A 22,042-nucleotide genomic window follows, 5' to 3' on the forward strand; every position below is an offset into this window, starting at 1 on the left:
GTGGAAAGAAGAATAACTGAACCAACAAGGTATTTACACAGCAAATGAATACATTTAAAGGGGCATTTCATTTAAAACAAAACAAAAATCAAACCAAAACCTATACAAGAGGGGTGCCAGGTAAGATAACTGATGAAACAAGTAAAACTTGGATATAAAAAGACAAGGAGTATATTTAGAGGGAATGCACAGCAGGAAAATAAGAGGCAAAATAAGACTGAGAAATTAAAAATGTGTCTCTTCTGTCCATTAGCCTAATCAGTCTGTTTTTACAGTCTTTTTTTAAAGCTACTATGCAAATAGATTATACTGTGTAAACTTTAATCACAATAACTCACTACATGATTTGAAATTCCAATTACTTCTAGCTCCAAAAAATTCAATTTGGAAAACAATTTTACTAAAAAGAATTACAGTTTAAGTGCACAGAAAATAATCATACACAGTGCTGGAAATGTCAGTCTAAAATGTGCTACCACTAGGTATCATATGAATATCCTTGAAAGTTAAAAAGACTAAGAAGTTGTAAGACATCTAATTGAGCTGAGAATATATTGACTGGAAAAAATGTATCAAGAAAACTTAATCTGTGAATTTTTGCATCTGTTTTACATTTTAGGATTAACCCCTTAAATAGTCTTTAAATAAATTCAGATGCCTAATCTACCACCCTGTTGAGCTAAAACAAAACCATTAAAATTAATTTACAAAATACAAGCACAAATTCTTACCCTATATAACTTAATTTATTACTACCCTAAATATAAGGGGTTAATCTTCAGTTAGACATTCTGTGTCCACACTACTTCGTCATTAAAAGTTAACAGGCGTATCAATTTTACTAAGTTGTATTACACAGAATGCAATTTATCCAGTCAACTATTTGAAAACTAGTGTGAACACTGCTTAATTCTAGGATAAAGACAAAAAGAAAAAAACCCAAAGTAACAGCAGGCCCTAGGACTGTGCGTCCAAACACCTCCTTTGTAAAGTATGGCAGGTGTGGCACTGAGCTTTAGAAAACCTTGGTCAAAAATCCTTCCGATGTCTTGGTAGCAACCCCTGACAGGAATCAAGACCCTTTGCTAGAAAGCTTAGGACTGGGGCTGTTAGCTAAGGATAAAAAAGTAAAGACATGTGCACATATATATATGCTTTTATAAATATGTACACTTCGTCTGCTGAAGGAAAGAATCCACAACTGGGTTAGAGCCCTTTGAATATATCTGATTTGGTAAACTGTCAAATGCGCAATACTGTAAGAAACAGTAGCTATGTGGTTAGCAGTTTTATTTCACACTAATTTTGGTTTGGTTTTTTTTAGCTTTTTATAATGTAATGGGATTATTACACATCAAACATGTTTATATTCCTCATGCAAGTCTCAGTCTCATCTTTACTTAAACTGCAGGCTAAAAATAAAAAAAAAAAGAAAACTTTAAGCCATTCTAAGACACAGAGCATGAGGAGCTGCAGTAAGAGAAAAACCAAACACATACTATTACTCTGCAGCAAAAAAGCAGAAGTCTTCATAATAAGGCCTCCTTTGCTGCAATAATTTGCAATTCAGTCTTTTATTTGCTCTAGCTTCAAAAGTGAACTTTTTATACTGCTCAGTGTCTTGAAAAGAAATCTAACTTGATTTTGCTTGCCTAGAGACAGCACTCCAGCAGAGAATAAACTCATTTTAACTCAAGTGTGGGTCAGACAAAAGTACAGATATGTTTCCTTTAGGTGGCATAAATTAAGGGTTTGATCATAATAATTTGAAATTTGTTTTCTTTTTAGTCTACATCATAGAATTTTAGGCCAGAAAATGGAAATTTAGTATTGTGGCAGGATCAGTATTGCATCTTTTCACAGTATGTTAATAAGCAAACATGGTGTTTAAGGTTAATTTAATTTAATGCTTAATGTACTTTAATAATCAAATATTTTAAAGCAGTCTTTATGAGCTTAAATAATACATGAAGCCTGATTCAGCACAGAAAATTAAAAGTCATGTTACACTTAGGATTTTCAAAAAACGAGTAAACTAATTGGGTGTCATAGTATATGTACAAAGACTTTATAACTAGGAATAATATGTAAAGCTCAAAAATCATGTACAAAGCACTCTTTAAGACTCCAGAAGTCATCCAAACTAGAGAATGCATCTTGACATTTTTCTTTCTGATTATGTAGGATGGCTTTGTTAACACAGCTTGCTTACAATGCATTAGTCATAGCTACAGAACATTTACTAATGCAATATAAAAATCTGAAGTAATGTAGAGGGCATGTAATGATGAGATGAAATTTTAAAAGTCTCTGTGGCTTATATAAATGCATATATACATGAGCACAAGTATACATACATACAATTTTTTTCAACCTGCATAGAAGTGTTAAGACAGCCTCAGATTTGCTATATGTAGGTTCACTGTCAAACACCAGAACCCTGTTTGCCATGATCTCTTCAACTATGAAAATACAGGATTAAAAGGAAACAAAAGTTAGTTTTATCTGACCCAAAAACAAAAGGAACCAATGTACTGTAAACATTATTCATGCTTGTTGGCTTAAAAGCTTTTAAAGCTTGGAAAGCATTACAAAACAGACCGTAAAGCAACATTGCTGGCACCAGAGAAACTGTGAACTTCAAAAATGCAATTTTATTTACAAATTTCACTTTCTGCTGCAGCTGAAATGACAAAGCCATTTCTTATTTTCCTAGTCTGAGTTTGCCAGTTGGATAGAAGACTGGTTGCAATATCAGGAGCCTAAATATATTCAAAAATAACTCCAGGCCAAAAAGCAACCTCAGAGTGCTGGAAAAAAAATTACATCTTCTTTTAAAATTATAAGCACTGTTGCCATCAAAAATACAAAAGTACATTTTAGGTGGTGCTGCTATTTGGAATATGTCAATGATGGTAATACTGATCTAGCTAAAACTTGAAAATGTGATCTTTCTTTTAGGGCAGGACTGCATTTTAAAGCCAGTTTATAGCCACTTGTTATAAATTAATTAGTTTTACCTATAATTTTATAAGAGGGGTGAAAAAGAATCAAGTTTGTACCTTTTCCAGAAAGGTGAAGTTGGACTTCAAATTAGAATTTTAAAAAATTAAATGCATCTTATAAGCATTTTTTATAGGAAATTGTTCTCTACTGAGACTGCTTGTTGAAAAACAAGGTTTTGATCAAGTACTTTAGTTATGCCAGCATGTTGCCTTCTAGGGCCTCAATGCTATCTTAAGCAGAATAGATAGAAGTAACATCTTTAACAACTTCCCAACCTCTATCCCTCATGTTCTCCTCCCGAATGACTGGAGATGTCAGTGTGATAGTAACTTGCATTTTGGGTTCCACACATGAATTTAAAATTATTGCTGCTTCTGGGACTGCACACTTGATATCATATTTCTCGGGACTTATTACCTAAATATCAAGAAAGAGAAACTTCCATTAGCATGTGGCCAAGAAAAGTAAAGGGAAGAAAATGGATTTCAACATAGCCTTTTTTAACAGAAAGGCAGAAACGCAATATAATTATATGAAGCAAATACCTGTGTATTCAAAGAAACAACAGTATACACAATTAATACATATATATATGGACTTACATACTGTTTCCAAATCATTAATGAAAACACACAGCAGTTGCCAAGTGTGCAAATGAGAAAAAAACAACCAGGTGAAATTCATATAAATAAGTAAATTACATAACAAGAACCTTGACAGCATTTGAGATAAATAAAAGCCTCAGTGGCACTTCAAATGCCAGTTGAATGTTTTTCTTATTGGAACACAGGAGCCTTTAAAAAGCACCAAGATGCAGAGGTGGTTCTTCAAGCTTGCAGTTACAAGTTGGGTACTGAGAGTCACATTCTATACTTGGCTAACACAACATCCTCTGATGAGAGCAAAGGACAAGATTAACACCAGGGGGAAAAAATAGTAAGAGTAACAAGGTGGTCACTCAGAATTTCTTCTTGGGACTAGATTTAATAACTCTAAATACCCCCAAAATAAAGCTGTAGGCACCTTTATCGCCTTCTTCCACAAACTAGAGGAACAAGTGAATTCTCCACAAAGCCAGACCAAGATGTGCAGGTTTAAAGTTTTCTTCTGTTATTTCAAACAAGAGCAAACCCAAGATTATTTTCTAATTATTCTGATCCTGCTAATGCTTCTACCATGCCATGGATTCTGTTGAGCATTTTACCAGACTGCACTGAAGTACTAATGCTGTGAAAAGCATCCTATAGCAATACTAGACAGGCTTTGTTCAGTAGAGAGTACTCAAGCTAAAAACTTTATTCTGTACTTTCATTTATTGTAGAAATACAGCAAATGGTTTATATGAATTTTGCTGAATGGTTTAAGACTACATGTACTTTTTTTTGAAGTGCCAAATAAAAAAAAAACACATACAAGACTTAGTTAACTACTTCTGGGACTACAAAGCGCTGACACATACAAACTGGAAACAAGATGAGTACAAAGAGACTGGCATTAATGGAGAACTTTGACCTTCAGGCAGTGCAAGCTTCCTGTAACATCGCACAAATTACGTCTATCGCTGCTGGTAACTGGATAATCGTCTTTCTTCCGCTCATTTCTATTTCCCAGTTGAAGGAAATCTATTAAATTGTGATTGAAACTACACTGCTAGCATAAGCACCTAGACACTTGTATGGATGCAATATACAGAAAGCAAAACACACAGCATAGTCCCTGAATTCAGACACAGTCAGAAAATGAAAAGAAACTGTACCTGACCTATGAAATGCAGCACAGTCAGCCCGACAGACATTTGACTTGAGGACAGACTTTTATAGTATTTTTACCAAAATTCAGATCCAAAAATCTAAATGTTACTTACTGCAAGTTGTTTGGGAAGACTTTCAGCAATAAAACCAAGTAACATCTTTGAAGGCTTCTCAGCACATAACAAAACAAGATTGACATTTCGGTCTCCACGGAGTAACAAACCTTTAGCCAAAACGCCCACCCGTAAAACTCCTTTCAAAGCTCTGTGAATTATAGTTAAAAGCTGCATTTAAAATACTATAAAAATCATAAAACTAAACATGAAGATAGAAAAATTAAATAAAATAGCAGTATTCCATATACTCTTGAAGCCACAGTGACATATGTCATATTAAAATCCGAAGGGAACAGACTTCCTGAAAGCACTGATAACAGTACAAGGAAAAACATAAAATGGCTTCAGAAAGAAGTCGTAAAATTCTTTAAAAATAAGAAGGAAAAAAAAATACCTGTCTTTACTGCTGTCTTTTTTGTCATCTCCCTCTTTGCTCTTGCTTTTTTGATGGTCAGTCATATTGTCAGAAACAAGTTTCAAAGCACGCTCAGTAATAGAGACAATTTTTTGGACTGCTTGAAGTTCCTCCTCTGTTGGATATATAGCTGCATGTTTGGTCATCACATAGCGGTCATCAGAGGAGTCAGGGCGGCGTAGAGGCTAAACAGATGAAAAAGCACATTTCTGAAATTTGAGTACACAACAGGTAAAGGCAGGTGACTGTTCTGTTCTCATGAGGCCCCACCTGGAGTACTGAATCCAGCTCTGGCAATCTCAACATAAGAAGGATGTGGACCTACTGGAGCAAGTCCAGAGGAGGCCACCAAGATGATCACAGGGCTGGAGCATCTCTCCTAGGAAGACAGGCTGAGAAAACTGGGGCTGTTCAGCCTGGAGAAGAGAAGGCTCTAGGGAGATCTTAGAGCACCTTCCAGTACCTAAAGGGGGCCTACAAGAGAGCTGGAGAGGAACTTTTTACAAGGGCATGTAGTGAAAGGACAAGGGCTTTAAACTGAAAGAGAATAGGTTTACATTAGATATTAGGAATAAATTCTTTACTGTGAGGGTGGTGAGGCCCTGGAACAGGCTGTCCAGAGAAGTTGTGAATGTGCCATCCCTGGCAGTGTTCAAGCCCAGGTTGGATGTGGCTCTGAGCAACCTGGTCTAGTGGAAGGTGTCCCTGCCCATGGTAGGGGGTTGGAACTAGATGACCTTTAAGGTCCATTCCAAACCAAACTATTCTATAATTCTATAATATACTTTCAAGTTCACAGGTGATGTGTGACCAAAAACCAAACATGGCCAAACAACAGAATATTCAAACCTCAAATTATTGAGATGTAAGGAAACATAAAGTATCCTTAATAACTTACACTGGTCACAATCAATCATATCTGTAAAAAACATGAGATGTATTAAAAAAAATAAATTGGGAAATCCCAGGATCAAAAGTACCTCCCCAACATAAATATCTATTGTCTTTCTGTTAACTGGGAAATACTTGCATACTGCCATAAAATAAAGTATCCATGATTACTTTCATAGAATCACAGAAAAATTCAAATAGAAAGGGACCTCAGGAGGTCCTCTAGTCCAGCCTCCTGTGGAAACCATGGTCAGCTATAAGACTATATCATGTTGCTCAGAGCTTCATCCAGTTGGTTCTTGAAAACTGCCAAAGAGGGACCTTCACAACATCTGTGTGGAGAAAAAAAGAAAAAAAATCCTGTATTCAGTTTGCACTTTTTTTGTCTCAGCTTAAGCTAGTATATCTCACCCTCTCACTGTAAAGAGCCTGGCTCCATTATCTTTATAACGCACAGGTATTAGAAGGCTATTACATCCCACTGAAGCTCTCTTCTCCAGCCTGAACAGGCCCAGATCCCTCAAGTCTCTCCTCACAGGGCACACTACAGACCCCTGATCCCAGCAGCCACACCTGCTGTAGTTTATCAGAATCTGTCTTGTACTGGAAAGTCCAAAACTGAATGCAGTATTGCAGTTTGGGTCTCATGAAAGTGGATCACTTCCTTTTATCTCCTGGTTATGCTTCTGTTAATATCACCATGGATGCTATTAGCCTTGCTTGCTGCCAGGGCACATGGTTGGTTCACATTCAGCTTACTACCATCTGCCAAGAACCCCAGATGCCTTTCAGCAGGGCTTCTATCCAGCCCTTCAGTGCAAGCAGTTATGCCCTCCCAAGTGTAGCATTAGGCATTTGTCCTTGCAGAATTCCATAAAGTTCCTGTTGGTCCATTCTTCCAATCTGTCTAGGTCATGCTGGATAGCAGCCCTACCCTCAAAGGTATCAACTGTTCTCCCTACTGGAACCAATTCAGTTTCATGTCAGCTGCAAACCTGATGAGCACGAACTCACTCCATCACCTTTCAGATCATTGATGAGATGCTAATGAGACAAATCCCGGGATAAACACATGCAGCACTGCACTTGTTTACTGACCTCCAGGTAGAGTATGGCCCACCACTAAACCATTATCCTCTGGGACTGATGATCCAACCACTTTTTATCCATACATTTGTCCACAATTAGATAAATAAAAGTATAATGCAATTAAATAAGAAGTAGTACACAAATCCAGAGTGACTTGTATTTCAGAAGAAACAATATTTGTCTTCAAGGCATCCTTTTGTCATATAAGTGGGCTTATTTTCAAAGCGGTCCAACTACAGAGTTTCATTAGTATATAATTTTTTCTTCACTTTTCTATATGCTTTATTAAGAAACGCTGGAGACAACTGAAGTAGCACTGAATAATTTATAGTTCTTAACTGTGCGTCTTGGTAAGCATTTTCTTCTTTCTTTTTTTCCCCTCAAGCTAAGAAACTCACGGCTGGTCCTTGGGGCTGAGGAGGCATTCCTGGCCTAACTCCCAGCAGGCCTAGAGATCCTGGAGGACCATGAGGATATCCTCCATCTGGTATTCTGCGATGGTCATCCCAGTGATGCTGCTCTTCCTCCATTCTCCTCCAGTACATGTCCTCTTCATATCGCCTGAAGTACATCAAAATGTCCTCTTTATATAGCAGCTAATACTTCCAACCATTCTAAATAAATTCTTGGATGTTCTCACTAACTCATTTCTAGTAATCAAGAACAAATAACAATGAACTCCAGAGGGTACCTAAAATGAATGGTTATTTTGAAAGCAGGTCTGAATTCATAGGGAATAATTCTAGCGAGTCTACATTCCTCAGAGAGATTGAACAAAAAACCCAAAACAAAACAAAACAAAAAAAACCCTGAGGGATAATGACAACTTAATTTAAAACAAGACAGTATAGAGCTCCCAAAACAAGTATTTAAAATAAGTAATTACAGATGAAGAGTTAGTTTTAGATAATCTGACTGCAACTTTGTCTCATTTGCTGATAAAACAGAATGCACTACCTCATTTCCATCCTCCAGTGTTCTTCCTCTTCTCGCCTTCTCCAGTATTCTTCTTTCTGCATCTGTTTCCTCATCTTCTCTTCTTGAATTTTTCTTGCTCGAATACTGGGCTTTACTTCTACTTGTAAATCTGGGTTTACTTTTTTCTAGTTCAGAAAAATAACAAATGAAATGTTGGTTAGCCTCTTATCATCTCAAGGTTATGGAGTTCTTCTGACATGTTAAGCACACACTACGAGTCTATGATAAAATCAAGGGGAGTGAAATGCAGTTTTAGAACCGCACTGAAAAAACAGCTGAAGAAAAATCTGTGTCTGGTATTTTAAAGGAAAGAAACAGCAATGTACTACATATAGCATGAATTCCTTTTTCAGCTATGTGAGAAAAAAACTATCTAAAATTAAAATGTTGCATGAAATACTAAGTAATTTGCTGTTCATTCTGTAGCAGGATGATTACAATATAGCCTGAAAAAAAACCATTTCATCTTAACTACTGTGCGCTTCCTGATGCCCTGTTCCTGAAGGGTCCCTCATACTGGACCATAATCATAAGACACTAAATAAATTTTTCTGGCAATTTTTTCTTTCCTCTTCTTTCATCCCTTTCATGATTATGCAGGCCCATTGTATCTCCTGTGACCACGGTAAATTCTTTTTATATAATCTTAATAATAATGAAAATGCACACCATGTGTCACTATAGGTGTCTCTCCATTCATGACTAAAATGTCTGCAAATACTTGTTTCTCAAATGTCTCTATAAGGGGTTTATGTGGTTTATCCTGCCAAAAACATTGACCCTTTGAAATTTACGGTAAGCAACAAAGCACCTATTATTGCTTGCACACACTGTACAATATTTTAATGCTGGAAAAAAAATGCCTGAAAGCAATATTCAGAATGTTTAAAGCAACACCCAAACAAAAATGCAGTTTCAGTTTGCATTACAACTTTAAAGACTATACTCCCTCAGAAATATATTTCTCTAGCTTTTTTTATATGCTGTTTAGTCAGAGCACCTACTTCTGACTAGTCTTTAAATATAAGAACATGTAATCAGTCAGCTGACATCTGGTAGACTTCCAGATTAAAGTATTAGCATTTTTACCAACCTTATACTGAAGTCTGTGCCGCCTCCCTTTTAAGTGCATCTCTTTGGCATTAGGATCATTAAAACTGCATTCACAAAGTTTACAGTGAAAGCGGATCACCTTTCCTTCATCATTTCTTACCTGGAAAATAAAAGTTATAAAACACATTTACTTTTTTTTTTAACAAAAGCTGATTTGAAAATTAATCTAATTCAGTGACACTGGGTAATGTCTACCCATCTCAAAACATGCTTAAAACTTCACACAGGAACTGAAAAAAGGCAAAATAGAACTTTCAATTCTGACAGACACACCATGGTGTTTGGTAAGGAACAAAGTTCTTCAACAGCTTTAAACTTGAGCCCGAACATAATGAGTTGAATAATTACAAACTATGAAAAATTTGCATCATATTTCATCCACATATCTCATTCCACCAACATGAAGAATGCCCCACTGAGGTCAAAAGAAACATGCACAGTACAAAAATGTAAACATATGCACAAGCCTTTGCAGGTTCAGTGCCTTGTAACTCTTATCTTCAAGAAGGACCCAGGGAATTACAGGCCAGTTAGCCTCACCTCAATCCCTGGGAAGGTGATGGAGCACCTAATTCTGGACACCAGTTCCAGGCACATTAAGGACAAGAAAATCATCATCAGTAGTCAGCATGGCTTCACCAAGGGAAAGTCATGCTTGTTCAACTTGATAACCTTCTGCAATGAAGTGACTGGCCTGGTAGATGAGGGGAGAGCAGTTGATGTTGTCTACCTGGACTTCAGTAAGGCCTTTGACACAGTCTCACCATAATATCCTCATAGACTAACTGTTGATGTAAGGGCTGGATAAACATACAGTGAGGTGGATCAAAAGCTGGCTGAATGGCAAAGCCCAGAGGGTGGTGATCAGTAGAATGAAATTTAGTTGAAGGCCAGTAGCTAGCAGTGTATCCCAGGGCTCAATGTTGGGTCCAATTCTGTTTAACATATTCATTATTGATCTGGTGATTGGGCAGAGTGCACCCTCAACAAGTTTGCTTATGACACAAAACTGAATGCAGTGGCTGATATGCCAGAGGGTTGAGCTGCTGTCTAGAGAGATCTCAGCAGGCTGGAGAAACGGGCTGACAGGAACCTTGTGAAGTTCAACAGGGAGAAGTACAAAGTCCTGCATCTGGGGAGGAACAGCCTCATGTGCCAATATATGCTGGGGGCCACCCACCTGGAAAGCAGATTGACAGAAAAGGCCCTGGGGGTCCTGGTGAACACTAAGTTAAACTTGAGTCAACAATGTGCCCTTGCTGCAAAGGCAGCAAATGGCATTCCAGGCTGCATTCAACAAAGTATTGCTAGCAGATTGAGAAAGCTAATCGTTCCTCTCTCACTCAGCACTGGTGAGGTCATACCTGGAGTCTTGTGTCCAGTTCTGGGCTCCCCAGTGCAAGAGAGACATGAACATAGTAGAGAGAGTCCAATAAAAGGCCACAAAGATGATGAAGGGACTAGAACCTCTCTCCATATAATAGTTAAAAAATAATCCATGTTTTCATATCAATACCTCCTCCACATAGTCATGGCCCACTGGCTGGACATCACTTTGCAAGGCAGCAAGATTCATAGATGTCACTGGTTCAGCTGCTGTGTCTGGTTTTACTTCCTGTGTTTGTATTGTAGCAGCAGTTGTTGCTTTAACACTTTCAGCTGATTTCATTTCTTCCAGTTTACTTCCTGTTGTCTGAAGTTTATTACCACCTACAAATCAAAAAAGTTAAATCTCTAACTTTCATAAAATGAGAATTATACATGATGTGCAAACTGAAGAGTTTATTTGCAAGTATCAGTGTTCTGGTCAAAGCATTATCAGTCTGAATTTTAGTTAAACTAAACATTTTTAAATACTATTAAAGTTTTGGTTTTTTTAAAGCTAAACAAAAACTTATTTAAAAACCTAGTTTTTTATTTTAGCAAGAAATCTTTTGCCTTATATAGTTGTAATTGTAATTTTCATGCTTTTTCAAGAGATAGGACTGAATGGGAACAACTCAGCAAATATATTTTAAATTTTTTTGTCATCAGATTTGTTTTCTTTTTGCAAATAGATCCAAGAAAGTACAAACATTAAAAGGTTTTGAGGGACTAAAAAAGACAGCATACTTTCAGTGTTGCAACTGCATAGATCTTTCCTTTGAGAGCAAGTTAGCTTACTATTGAACAACTGCTTTCTGTCTCTAAATGTCTGTCATGCTTATTTCATAAGTTTCCACTGTTAAATTTCCAGTGTTACAATAATGTTTCAGTTTCCCAGTTACCAATTGCCAACCTACTGCAGGCTGTGTTAACAGGCCAGGCTGTGAACTGAAATTAGAAGCAACTGGACTATAATCTGCAATACTCCAGCAGCTACTACAGAAGAAACCAAAGGTGGGAGGCTTTTTCTGAAGGTGGGAGAGGCCTCCAGGAGAGGACAGGTGAAGACAAAAGGGCAGAAAACAGTATAAACTGTGAAGCAAAATTTTGAAACACATTCTTATTTTCCCCATTAGTAATAATTCTCGTAAACACAACAGAATTACTCATGCAGAAGTTAATTAAATATATTTGTACTTGTTGCACTAAAATATTTTTAAAAACTATAGAATAGGTTAGGTTTAAAATAAAGACTGACTTCTGTACTTGCCAACAAAGTTTATTTTTGGTGGAGATATTTTCTTTACAGCTATATTAGCAGCGGTTGAAGATGTTTTGTTGTTGGACACAGTGTTAAGTGGTGCATTTGCCGTGGGAGTAAGAATTTTCACTGTAGAGGATGCGACAGAGGAGTTCACAGTACTGCTGCTAGTTGCTATATTTGAAGCAGAAGCAGATGGTTTAGAAGCAGATGTGGATGTTGAAGTTGCAGCTTGGGTAGCCACATTTGGTTCAGTTGATGGAATAGGTTTGCCAAGTTTTGTATGCAACTTTACTACCTATAAAAATAACAAGAAATTAATAATATTATCTCCCTGGGGTTGCTATAAAAAATTGAACTTGTTATAGGTTATTGAAGCTTTAACAAAAACATCAATATCACCAGTGATATTGATATTTTTATTTTATTTCAAAGTTATTGCCTTTTTTACTAAAAGCAGTTTCAGGAGGAAAAGAAAGGGACATGCAAAAGTTCTTATCGTCTGTGATGAGGAAATAGTTAATATTTATCTCAGGTTGCTTATTTCCCCTATAAATTCACACATTTACTCCAAAAGCTGTGTAAATAAGAACAGAAAGTCAATAAACTCACAAGCCAGTAAAACTCACAAAACAGTTTGGGCAAAATGTTTCCAACGTGACTATTTTGTTGCCTGGTTGCTTTTTATTCTCCCTCCAAAAATTGTAGTATGCTGAACTATTTTAGTTATTTTAGTTCCAAATAATATTTGTAAATAAGTTATTTAATTCAGATTCAACACTGTCTCTTTTCATCACTACATTTTAAGAATATTTATAGACTTTCCAGGTTACCTAGCAAAATGGAAGATATTCCTTGGACAAAGGCTTTCTTTTCTTTTTGTTAAAGCACATCTGCAGAAAGAGTTAAGGAGGATGCAAAAGGCATATTTCAGAGCTCTTTATCTCCTTGAAAGTTAAGAGGTATGTGCTTATTGTTAGAAGTAATAAGCAGAGGCCTTTTTACAACACACTTGAGATAGAATAATACTTCTTTTTGGTGACAGCTAACCATCACCTGAAAAAGCAATACATGCAGTCCATAAGAACAAAACATGCAGAATGAAAACTGGAGACTGGGTTTGAAAGCAGCAGTAAAAAAAATGCAAATCTGCTAGCTATGTCTTTAATGCAAATACATGTACACAATCAGGTTCAACAAGGTGAAGTAGCAGATCCTGCACTTGGGTCGCAACAACCCCCTGCAGCGCTACAGGCTTGGGGAAGAGCAGGTGGAAAGATGGAATAGGAGCAAGGAGTGTTGGCCAACAGCCAGCTGAACTTGAGCCAGCCTGTGCCCAGGTGGTCAAGATGGCCAATGACATACTGGCCTGTAACAGAGATACTGCGGTCAGCAGGACTAGGGAAGTGACTGTCCCTTTGTACTTGGCACTGGTGAGGCCACACCTTGAATCCTGTGTTCAGTTTTGGGTCCCTCAAAACCAGACAGATGTTGAGGTGGTAGAGTGCATCCAAATAAGGGCAACAAAACTGGTAAAAGGTCTAGAACACAAGTCCTATGAGGAGCAGCTGAGGGAGCTGGGGCTGTTTAGCCTGAAGAAAAGGAGGCTCAGATGAGACCTTATCACTCTCTACAACTACCTGAAAGGAGGCTATAGCCAGGTGGGTGTTGGTCTCTTCTCCCATGTAGCAAGAGCTAGGACAGGAGGAAATGGCCTCAAGTTGTGCGGGGAGAGGCTTAGATTGGATATTAGGAAAAATTTCTTCACTGAAAGGGTTGTCAAGCATTGGAAGAGGCTACCCAGGGAAGTGGCTGAGCCACCATCCCTGGAGGGATTTAAAAGTCATGAAAGACATGTAGATGTGGTGCTTAGGGACATGGTTTAGTGGTGGACTCGGCAGTGTTAGTTTAACAGTTGGAGTCAATGATCTTAGAGGGCTTCTACACCCTAAATAATTCTATGATATGCACACAAGTGTATACATACACTTCTTAGCTTTTTATTCTTATTTTAAGCATGTTCCTCATCAGAATACAGACATATTAATGTCATGTAATATTACAAATTTAAGTTCAAGAAACTCTTCCAGATTAATTTTTTCCCACTAGAATGCACAAGATTCTTCGGTGTACCAAAGAAAGAGTCCTTTGAGATTTCATTTTTACAAAGATGACAACCTAACTTAGTATTAGTTAGCAACTATCTATGAGGAAGAGAAAAGGACATCCAAATATACAAAGATAATATATTATTGTACTCCATATACCTATGGAGTTATTGGGCACAACACAAAAATTTAATGACTCAACTTCATTAATGAAAGAACAAACTAGGCAAATCTATATAAATGATAATTTTTGTTCTTCTACTAACAAAAAAAAATTTGGAAAATTATTTTAAATTTGCTATGAGATTTATTTACTTGAATAGGAATGATATTACTGATGCCACTTTGTACAGTGTTCTGAGATACAAAGGTCTATAAAAGCTGAATATTATTACGTTGTTACTTACATTAATAATTCCACAGCTTTGAGGAAAATCTGTAATATGGGTGATCAAGAGAGACAGGGAAGACTTTGAGATGATCAAAGAATCTGATTTTATTGTGGGATACAAATGCTTATATAGTATTTTAGGAAGGCTAGTAATGTTTTACTACAATGATTGGGTTAAAAATCGCATAAATAAACTTATGCATTTTACAACATCTCCTGCTTGCAGAATTTGAGGTAATTTTCTTTTTCCTGTAAATCCATCTGATTTAATCTTCTTGCAATCTTGATTTAATTCTCAAAGTTCTGTTTGGTCTTGCCAAGGCATTTTATTTATCAAATCTCTTATGTTAATAAGGTCCAAAGTACTCTCTGTTTTGTGTACCCCAATACTGTAATATCTAAACATGCATTCTACACTGCACCATTCCCTTTATTGTCGTATGACCAAATTTAGAACACAAGTCACAGGAGTTCACAGTGCAGCTCGTAGTCTTTATTCTAAAATGTTCACCTAACTGCACACAGACAATAGGGGAAGCATGCTTACCAAAATTCTTTAAACATGCTCATAAAATCTACTACAGGACATTGTTCCTTGTTTCCAGATGCCTTTTTTTTTTTTTTTTGCAAGAAATACCAAAAAGTGATACATAATAATCTCATTTCTTGGCACTGACTCAGTTTACAGTATTTCAAAGCACAGAGCACTTCACAGTGCCAAATAAGAATGTCAAGACAAGTCTTGAAAAGTGTTAGGGGGCACAAGCATGCTACTGCATGTCCTCATTGACACTTTTCCCCATCTTGCTCTATACCTTCTTCCTACTATTTACATACCTTTCCCAATATATCCTCTTCTCCTTGATGCTGTGGCAATATGTTTTCCCCCTTTCTCCCAACAAGGCCCTTGTACTAGTGAGCTTAAAGATAATTTTGAAACAAAAAGCAGAACTGTCTTTAAACAAAATTCTAATTATATTCTTTCTGCGTATTTTCTCCTAAAATGAGAAAAATTATGGGAAGAAATATATGACTGACTTGTATAATATAGATGAGAGAAAGTTCTTACTTTCTGATGTTTGGCTCCACGGATATGGGCAGCGTAAGCATCTGCTCCTGTACAAGACACATCACAAAGCTCACAGCGCAACTGATTCTGAGTTCCACGAGCAGAAGTACTGTTGTTATTGGTGTTCTGGGAAGCTTTTAATGCCGCTTCTTTCTTTTTGTGTTTCTGGCCTTCTAAGTGTTCTTTATAAGTCTGTTTAAATAAAAAATACACACAGCTGGTTTTGAACTGTTTGTTCATCATTCATGTGTATACATGTAATATAGAGCATAGCATAAAAGACATGTTTTGTATGAAAAATACTTCCTACACTGAACATTGCTTCCCTATGACATGTTTTAAGGCATAAGTAGGCCACTTCCAAAACCAAGATATTTTCTTCACCACCAGGATTCCACTCTTGGGTAATACAAAACGGTCTTTACTCCTCTACCTTCTCACTTCCTCAGTCAAGTACTGGTCAACATATATTACCATTGAAAGCCTGATAAGATCAGAAAACTGTCTCAGTTGCATTTTCCCACATTGCATTGAATTATTCTTGATTTTGAATTTTCCTCAAACTGCAAGACCACAGTTATTAAATGTATTCACATAACTAAAAAAGCAAATTCAAAAAAAGGTAGCGCATAAATAAAGCTATGCTGAAAATAAAATACAGAAGTTGCTATTTGTTCCTATACTAACACTGGCAATCTATGGAGCAGACAGGGTAGAAAATAATGACTAATTTACCTAAAGAGTGAGAACTGTTTTGCCAAACACACACACAAATATTTCATTGATCGATATCTACTTTTTTATGCACTTGTATCCCCTTTGAAAATAAACTGGGATGCTGGAAAAAAATGAATACATTTTCAGGATTACCATCGCGTTCCTTTAACACAATATGGCTTTCAGTGGGGCCAGAGGAACCCACAGAGGCTGCTTCTGAGAGAGAAGCTCCTCAAAACTTCGATGTCCAGTAGAGCAAATCCCTGAATACTCTGACAATGGACATATTGGCTGGCCCAATTACAGAAGTTAGTAATGCTTCTGTGATGACATATTTAAAAACAAAAAAACATGTGCAAGCTCTCTTTCTTTCTCCCCTCAGAGGGGTGGTGAGAGGGCCGCCAGGCCCCTTCCTGGTGTGGCCGGGACTCTTTTTGGCGTGGCCACTGAGGCTGTGCTGCTGGGACACTATCCCAGCACCGCGAGCAGCCACGGGGCCGAGACCATGTGGCCATGTGGCCAGTGCCCAGAGCGCTCATGCGGCGGAGGGCAGCTGTTGCCATCCTGGCGCTGGGAGCGGCCGCATGGCTGGGATCGGTGCAGCTGGGGTGGTGCCACGCGGCAGCTGCCATCTCAGCATGGCTCGCAATGAACTTTACTTGCTTAGACACTTTTAGCGCAGCCATGCTGCGAACAAGAGGGCAGAAGCAGCAGTAGCTTTTCCTTTTCGGCGCCCCACATGAGGACAGGTGCTGACTGGAACTGGCAGCCGAAGCAGCTCATGCGGTGCCAGCGGGGACCACATGACCAACAGTGAGAGGCATAGCAAGTAATTCTCCAATGTGGAGCCTAGACAGGCTCAACCTTTCCGCACTGTGGAACTCTATAAAAACTTTTCAACTGATAGAACTTGAGAACAAATGAACCTATGGACACCAATTTTCTCCCAAGTCAGAGAAAAGGAAAAGGTGAAGACACATGAGGAGAACAACATGGTGACACTAAGGTCGGTGAAAAATGAGGGAGGAGGAGGAGATGCTCTGGGCATTGGAGGTGAGATTCTTCTGCAAGCCATGGTGAGGACTATAATACAACAAATGGGGTTTTTTCCCTGTAATTCATGAAGTGCATGGGGGATATGTAGAAGTCTACTTGCAGCCTGTGAGAAAAGATACGCTAGAGCGTGTGAATGCTGAAAAGCTGTAATTTAGTGACAAACTTGAACATAGAGAGAGGACCTTTGCTTCCAGGAAAAAAGGAAGAGGACCCTTGCTTCCAAACTAGAACAACTCATCCTTAAAAGACTGTATCCCATGAACTAAATGACCCATGCAAACAGTTGTGGGAAGACTATTTGCCTGTGGGAAGGACTCATGTTGCAGCAGGTTGGGAAGGACTGCTACTTGTGAAAATTAGAACCATGTTGGAGAAGTTCACAGGGAACTGTCTCCTGTGGGAAGGACCCCATGGCACAGCACTCCTCTCCCTAAGCGAACTGAAGAAAGATTTTTAGAAATGACAAACTGACTAAAAACCCCATGTTTTGTCTCCCTGCACTGTTGGTGGGAAGGAAAGAGGGGAGGGGGGGAAAGGTGCTCTAAAGGTTTATTTTAGTTCTCATTATCCTCTTTTATTTCTGTTAATAAATTTTTCTTTATACCTTTTAAGTTTTGAGCCTGTTTTGCCCTTAGAATGTTTTCTCCTAATTCTTATCTCACCCTGCGAGCCTTTTAGTTTTTCTTTCCCCCTCCTCTGCTCAACTACAGCAGAGGAGAATGAGTGAATGGTTTTTGTGGGTGCCTGGCTTCTAGCCAGTGTCAAACCATGACAACCATTCACAAAGTTTTGAAAAAAGTCTTTTCTAAGAAGTTTGCTATGTTAAAAAGAAAATAAAATTCAAAGTTTAGAATACTTCTGGAGTCGAAAGCACAGCTGAAGCTTCTCTGTCCAAGCTAAGGAGATGCATCTTTTTGTCTTCTCTTATGGCCTCTTTCTGTCATAGCATACATTTTCATTTAATTATTCATTTAGTATAAGTATAGAATCAGGTCTTTAAAAATTAACAAATATTCTAAAAGGGGCCATTTTTTTAGCTGGAAAAAATTATGACTAAAGCATATAGCAGGATATTACATAATACAGGTACCTGTGGTCCAGCACAGCTGATCTTGCAAACATCACAGTAGTGGATCTGGGGTGGTTTGGGAGGTTGCTTTGGTTTCAGTTGCTTATTTTGGAACGGTATCTTTTTAGTAAAGGTGGTCCCTGTCCAAGCAGCTGTTGCAGCAGCAGCAGCTGCTGCCGCTGCCTGTTTCTGCTGCTGCTGCTGCTGCTGGTAATACGATGATGCAGCTGAATATACTGCAGCTTCATAGCCAGAATAAGAGGTACCTCAAAGATTAAAATAAATGTTACATCACTGTACATCACGTATCAATTACATAATACACTAATTCCAAGCATATTGCATAATAGAGTAGGATATAAAAGATTTATTGAGATCTTGTCAGGCAGTCTGAATTTTTCTTGATGTTTCACAGTACACAAATACATAGCATGCCATTTGTATCAGGAGTCTATTTGATTTTAGACAAAACTTTGCAGACACACTGTTCTGTTAAATATATCAAAGCATCCCTAAAGAATATGTGAAATTTCCTGGTACATCTGGTAAGACTGAGTATGATGAAACAAGAATTTTAATAAAAGATTGTCCTGGGGTGACGTTATGATGCTTGTATCCCCATTCATCTGTTCTGTGCCTTTAAGATCGGCTTTGAAGAGTGGAAGTTTTGTTTGGGTTTCTCTTAGGGACACAGAGACGGGCAGTACATAGGGCTGTTTTCACTTCTTGCTTTCAGCTTGCTGCTTTGCTTGCTCTCTTTTCTGCTCTCGCTTCTTCTCTGCTTTGGCCTCTGCTTATTAGCTAGCTCTAGCTAAACAGTCCAAAATCCTTCCTGGACTGTTTCTCCTCTCCTTTTCTTCGACCATCTCGAACCTGCTCCGGACTGGGACCTGGGAACATCGAGAGTTTGCACCGTTTTGGCCTGCAGCAGCTGCCCCAGTGCTGGAGGGACTGAGAACAGAGCAACCACCCCTGAAAGAGACTTTCTGATTTTGTCATCTTTCTCAGAGCAGTGTCATCGGGTATTGTTCATTTTGTGTGCTGGGGGGTGCTGGGCCAGTCAAATAAACAGGTTCTTTCCACCTCTCTCCGAGGAATTTTTTTTCCCCGAACTGGTTGGGGGGAGGGGCCGTGTGGGTTTTGCTTTCTGGAGGGGCCCTCCTTTGCAGATTCTTTAACAAGTTTGCCCTAAACCAGGACAAAGATTTATCAAAGGTCACTTGAAATAAGCAGTCTTCCAGAGCCAGATTAACTGTTCAAGTTCCAAAGAGAAAAGGAAAGATATTATGTAGACTAAGGGAAAAAAAAATAAGATAAAAGATAGAATGTAATAGCATTAGCTGTTCTATTTCAAATGAGTTGCAGCACACCCTGTCTAGACACTCCTTGATTTCTAGTATCAAACTTTAGTAAATCAAGGAAACTGGGCTTTCATACCTTTTGATCCAGTATTCCCATAAACTTTATAGATCTACTCATTCAACTATTTTAATCCTCTAATCAAGCTCTGTTTCGATGAAGTCTTACAATCCCTTTTTAAACTGAAAACAAACCAAAACAAATAGTTCAAGGTAGCTATAATATGCCAGTTAATTACCATCTGGCCATAAAATTAACATCTTCTCACCTTTAACTACTTTTTGGATTTCTAGTGTTTGAAGGAAAGTTTTTCTTTGTAGCACCCATTCTCCTCCCATCTTGGGTCAAGACAACCCAAACTTAAAAAATTTATATTTGACTGCTCCTCCTTGTCTCTGTAATTGCTGCTTGATGGCAGCATGCTCCAAATTTCCCAAGATTATATTTGTATTTCCATGTTTTTTCTATCCCCCATCTTTTCTCTCCAAACTTCACAGTAAATCACAAAATATTTGTGCATGTAGTAATGCCAACACTGTATATTCTCACATGGAACAAAATAGGCACATACAAGCATCAAACCTCTTTGGAGATACATAAAAATATTTTACCATTATTATGATTTAACTGGTTGATATTTCTCTATAGACTATGAAGCAATTGAACATAAACTGCTAAAATGCTGAGTATTTATATCCTCTCCTGTAACAAATGCAAAGATCCCAACAATATAATATGCAAAATTCTTACCAGAGTAAGTAACCGCTGTTGTACTGTATGTTGCACTTTGAGTATAGGATGGAACAACAGTAGCTGCAGCTGCTACTGGCTGCACAGTAGAAGATACTGGATATATAGAAAATGTAGTTGTTGCTGGACTTGGGGTTGCAGGTTTTATAGCTGTCACTTGTCGTGTTTGCTGGGCTTGGGTATACTGAGTTGCCCCTTGGCTATATCCTGCTTTTGGAGCTAATTAGGATAGAAAATAGAAGTGTACAAACATTGATATGCTTTAGCTGAATAAAATGCAAAGCATATGAAGCGATACTTAATGATATGCTAGGGAATAAACACATTAACATGGTGGGTTTTGTTTTAGTTTGGTTGGGTTTTGCCTTTTTTTGATTGGGTATTGTTTGGTTTTTTTACAGTAATGGTTATGCTTCAGTTACCATATATCCCACAATGGTTTAATCACATCGAAGCTCACACTAGCAAGCCTCAGATTTATTTATGTATTTTTAACTGTGCTGCCATGTTTTTAAACAACCTTCTCCTTCAATGGTTTCACTGGAGTACACACTAAACCAAAGTACATCTAAACTTGGCTATTATTTCTAATTATAGTAAAAGAAAAGTAAATAGGATTTATGTTTTGTAGCATTTGTGATATCGATAATTAAAGAACTATATACATTAACTGAAAAATTTTTTTAAAAGTCGTTCTAACCAAGTTAGCATCTGAAACCAGCACTGACTTTTTCAACCTACTTCAGCAAAAATTTTTGCCTAGAAGTATGTTTTGAGTATATTAATAACAAGCCAAACCTCAAAGATAGTTACTTATGGCAATGTCACAATAATGTTCAAGTTCTAGGTGAATCAAGTTTTTTCTACATATTGACAGGGATTACATGTCAAAACAATAAATAAATCTGATAATATGAAATCATCAAAGACATATTTTAAGCTATTAAAATAGTATACAGACTGTATATAATGACAGGAGTTAATTCATGCCACCTACCTGTCTGGTAGTATGACTCAGCCACTGAAGGCTGAGGCTGTGCAGCAGCAGCTACAGCCGCAGCAGTTGCTGTTGGCTGTTGATAATATTGTTTGCTGTCATAAGCTACAGCTGGGGCAGTAGATCGAACATAAGAATAGGAATCCTAAAAATTCAAAAAAGAAAACCCATCAAATTTCTCCTTAACTATATATCTGGAATAAGAAAAATCATTAGCAGAGTCAAAGATTTTTCTTCTATTCTACTTAAGTAGATTTAAAAAATATTTACAGATACATTATATACCAATATATGTATTAAAGAAATTAAATTTATGTTTACAGATACTTCAGGCCTGAAGACACGCCTGAATGGTCTTTTTCAGGCATAATATAGGAGTTAATCTCATGCTATTAAACAACTTTTCCCCTTCCAAATTATTTTTGTTACCAAAAAGCAGCTCAGTGCACACTAGTTTTCCATGACTATATCAGACTGCATTCCTGTAAAATACGAAGGAAAAAACCCACCACAGATCTCCACAAACCACAATATATTCACA

General features: G+C 37.6%; 1 protein-coding gene across 1 annotated transcript in view; it reads right to left on the reverse strand.

Annotated features, from left to right (window-relative positions):
- Positions 1–22,042, reverse strand: part of LOC128941419 (zinc finger RNA-binding protein-like) — a 74,471-nt gene that overhangs the window by 11,447 nt on the left and 40,982 nt on the right. The window contains exons 4-15 of the mRNA XM_054283176.1: positions 21,502–21,646; positions 20,505–20,723; positions 18,417–18,661; positions 15,554–15,745; positions 11,995–12,283; positions 10,876–11,069; positions 9,340–9,459; positions 8,226–8,371; positions 7,667–7,829; positions 5,268–5,473; positions 4,871–5,021; positions 3,282–3,423 (exon numbers count right to left, since the gene is read on the reverse strand). Coding sequence (XP_054139151.1) covers positions 3,282–3,423; positions 4,871–5,021; positions 5,268–5,473; positions 7,667–7,829; positions 8,226–8,371; positions 9,340–9,459; positions 10,876–11,069; positions 11,995–12,283; positions 15,554–15,745; positions 18,417–18,661; positions 20,505–20,723; positions 21,502–21,646 — 2,212 coding nt within the window. The remainder of the gene's footprint in view (positions 1–3,281; positions 3,424–4,870; positions 5,022–5,267; positions 5,474–7,666; positions 7,830–8,225; positions 8,372–9,339; positions 9,460–10,875; positions 11,070–11,994; positions 12,284–15,553; positions 15,746–18,416; positions 18,662–20,504; positions 20,724–21,501; positions 21,647–22,042) is intronic.

The sequence above is a fragment of the Melozone crissalis genome, unplaced genomic scaffold (assembly GCF_028551555.1).
Source record: "Melozone crissalis strain CALT ecotype California unplaced genomic scaffold, PUWL_Pcris_2 ptg000035l_1, whole genome shotgun sequence".
Classification (NCBI taxonomy): domain Eukaryota; kingdom Metazoa; phylum Chordata; class Aves; order Passeriformes; family Passerellidae; genus Melozone; species Melozone crissalis.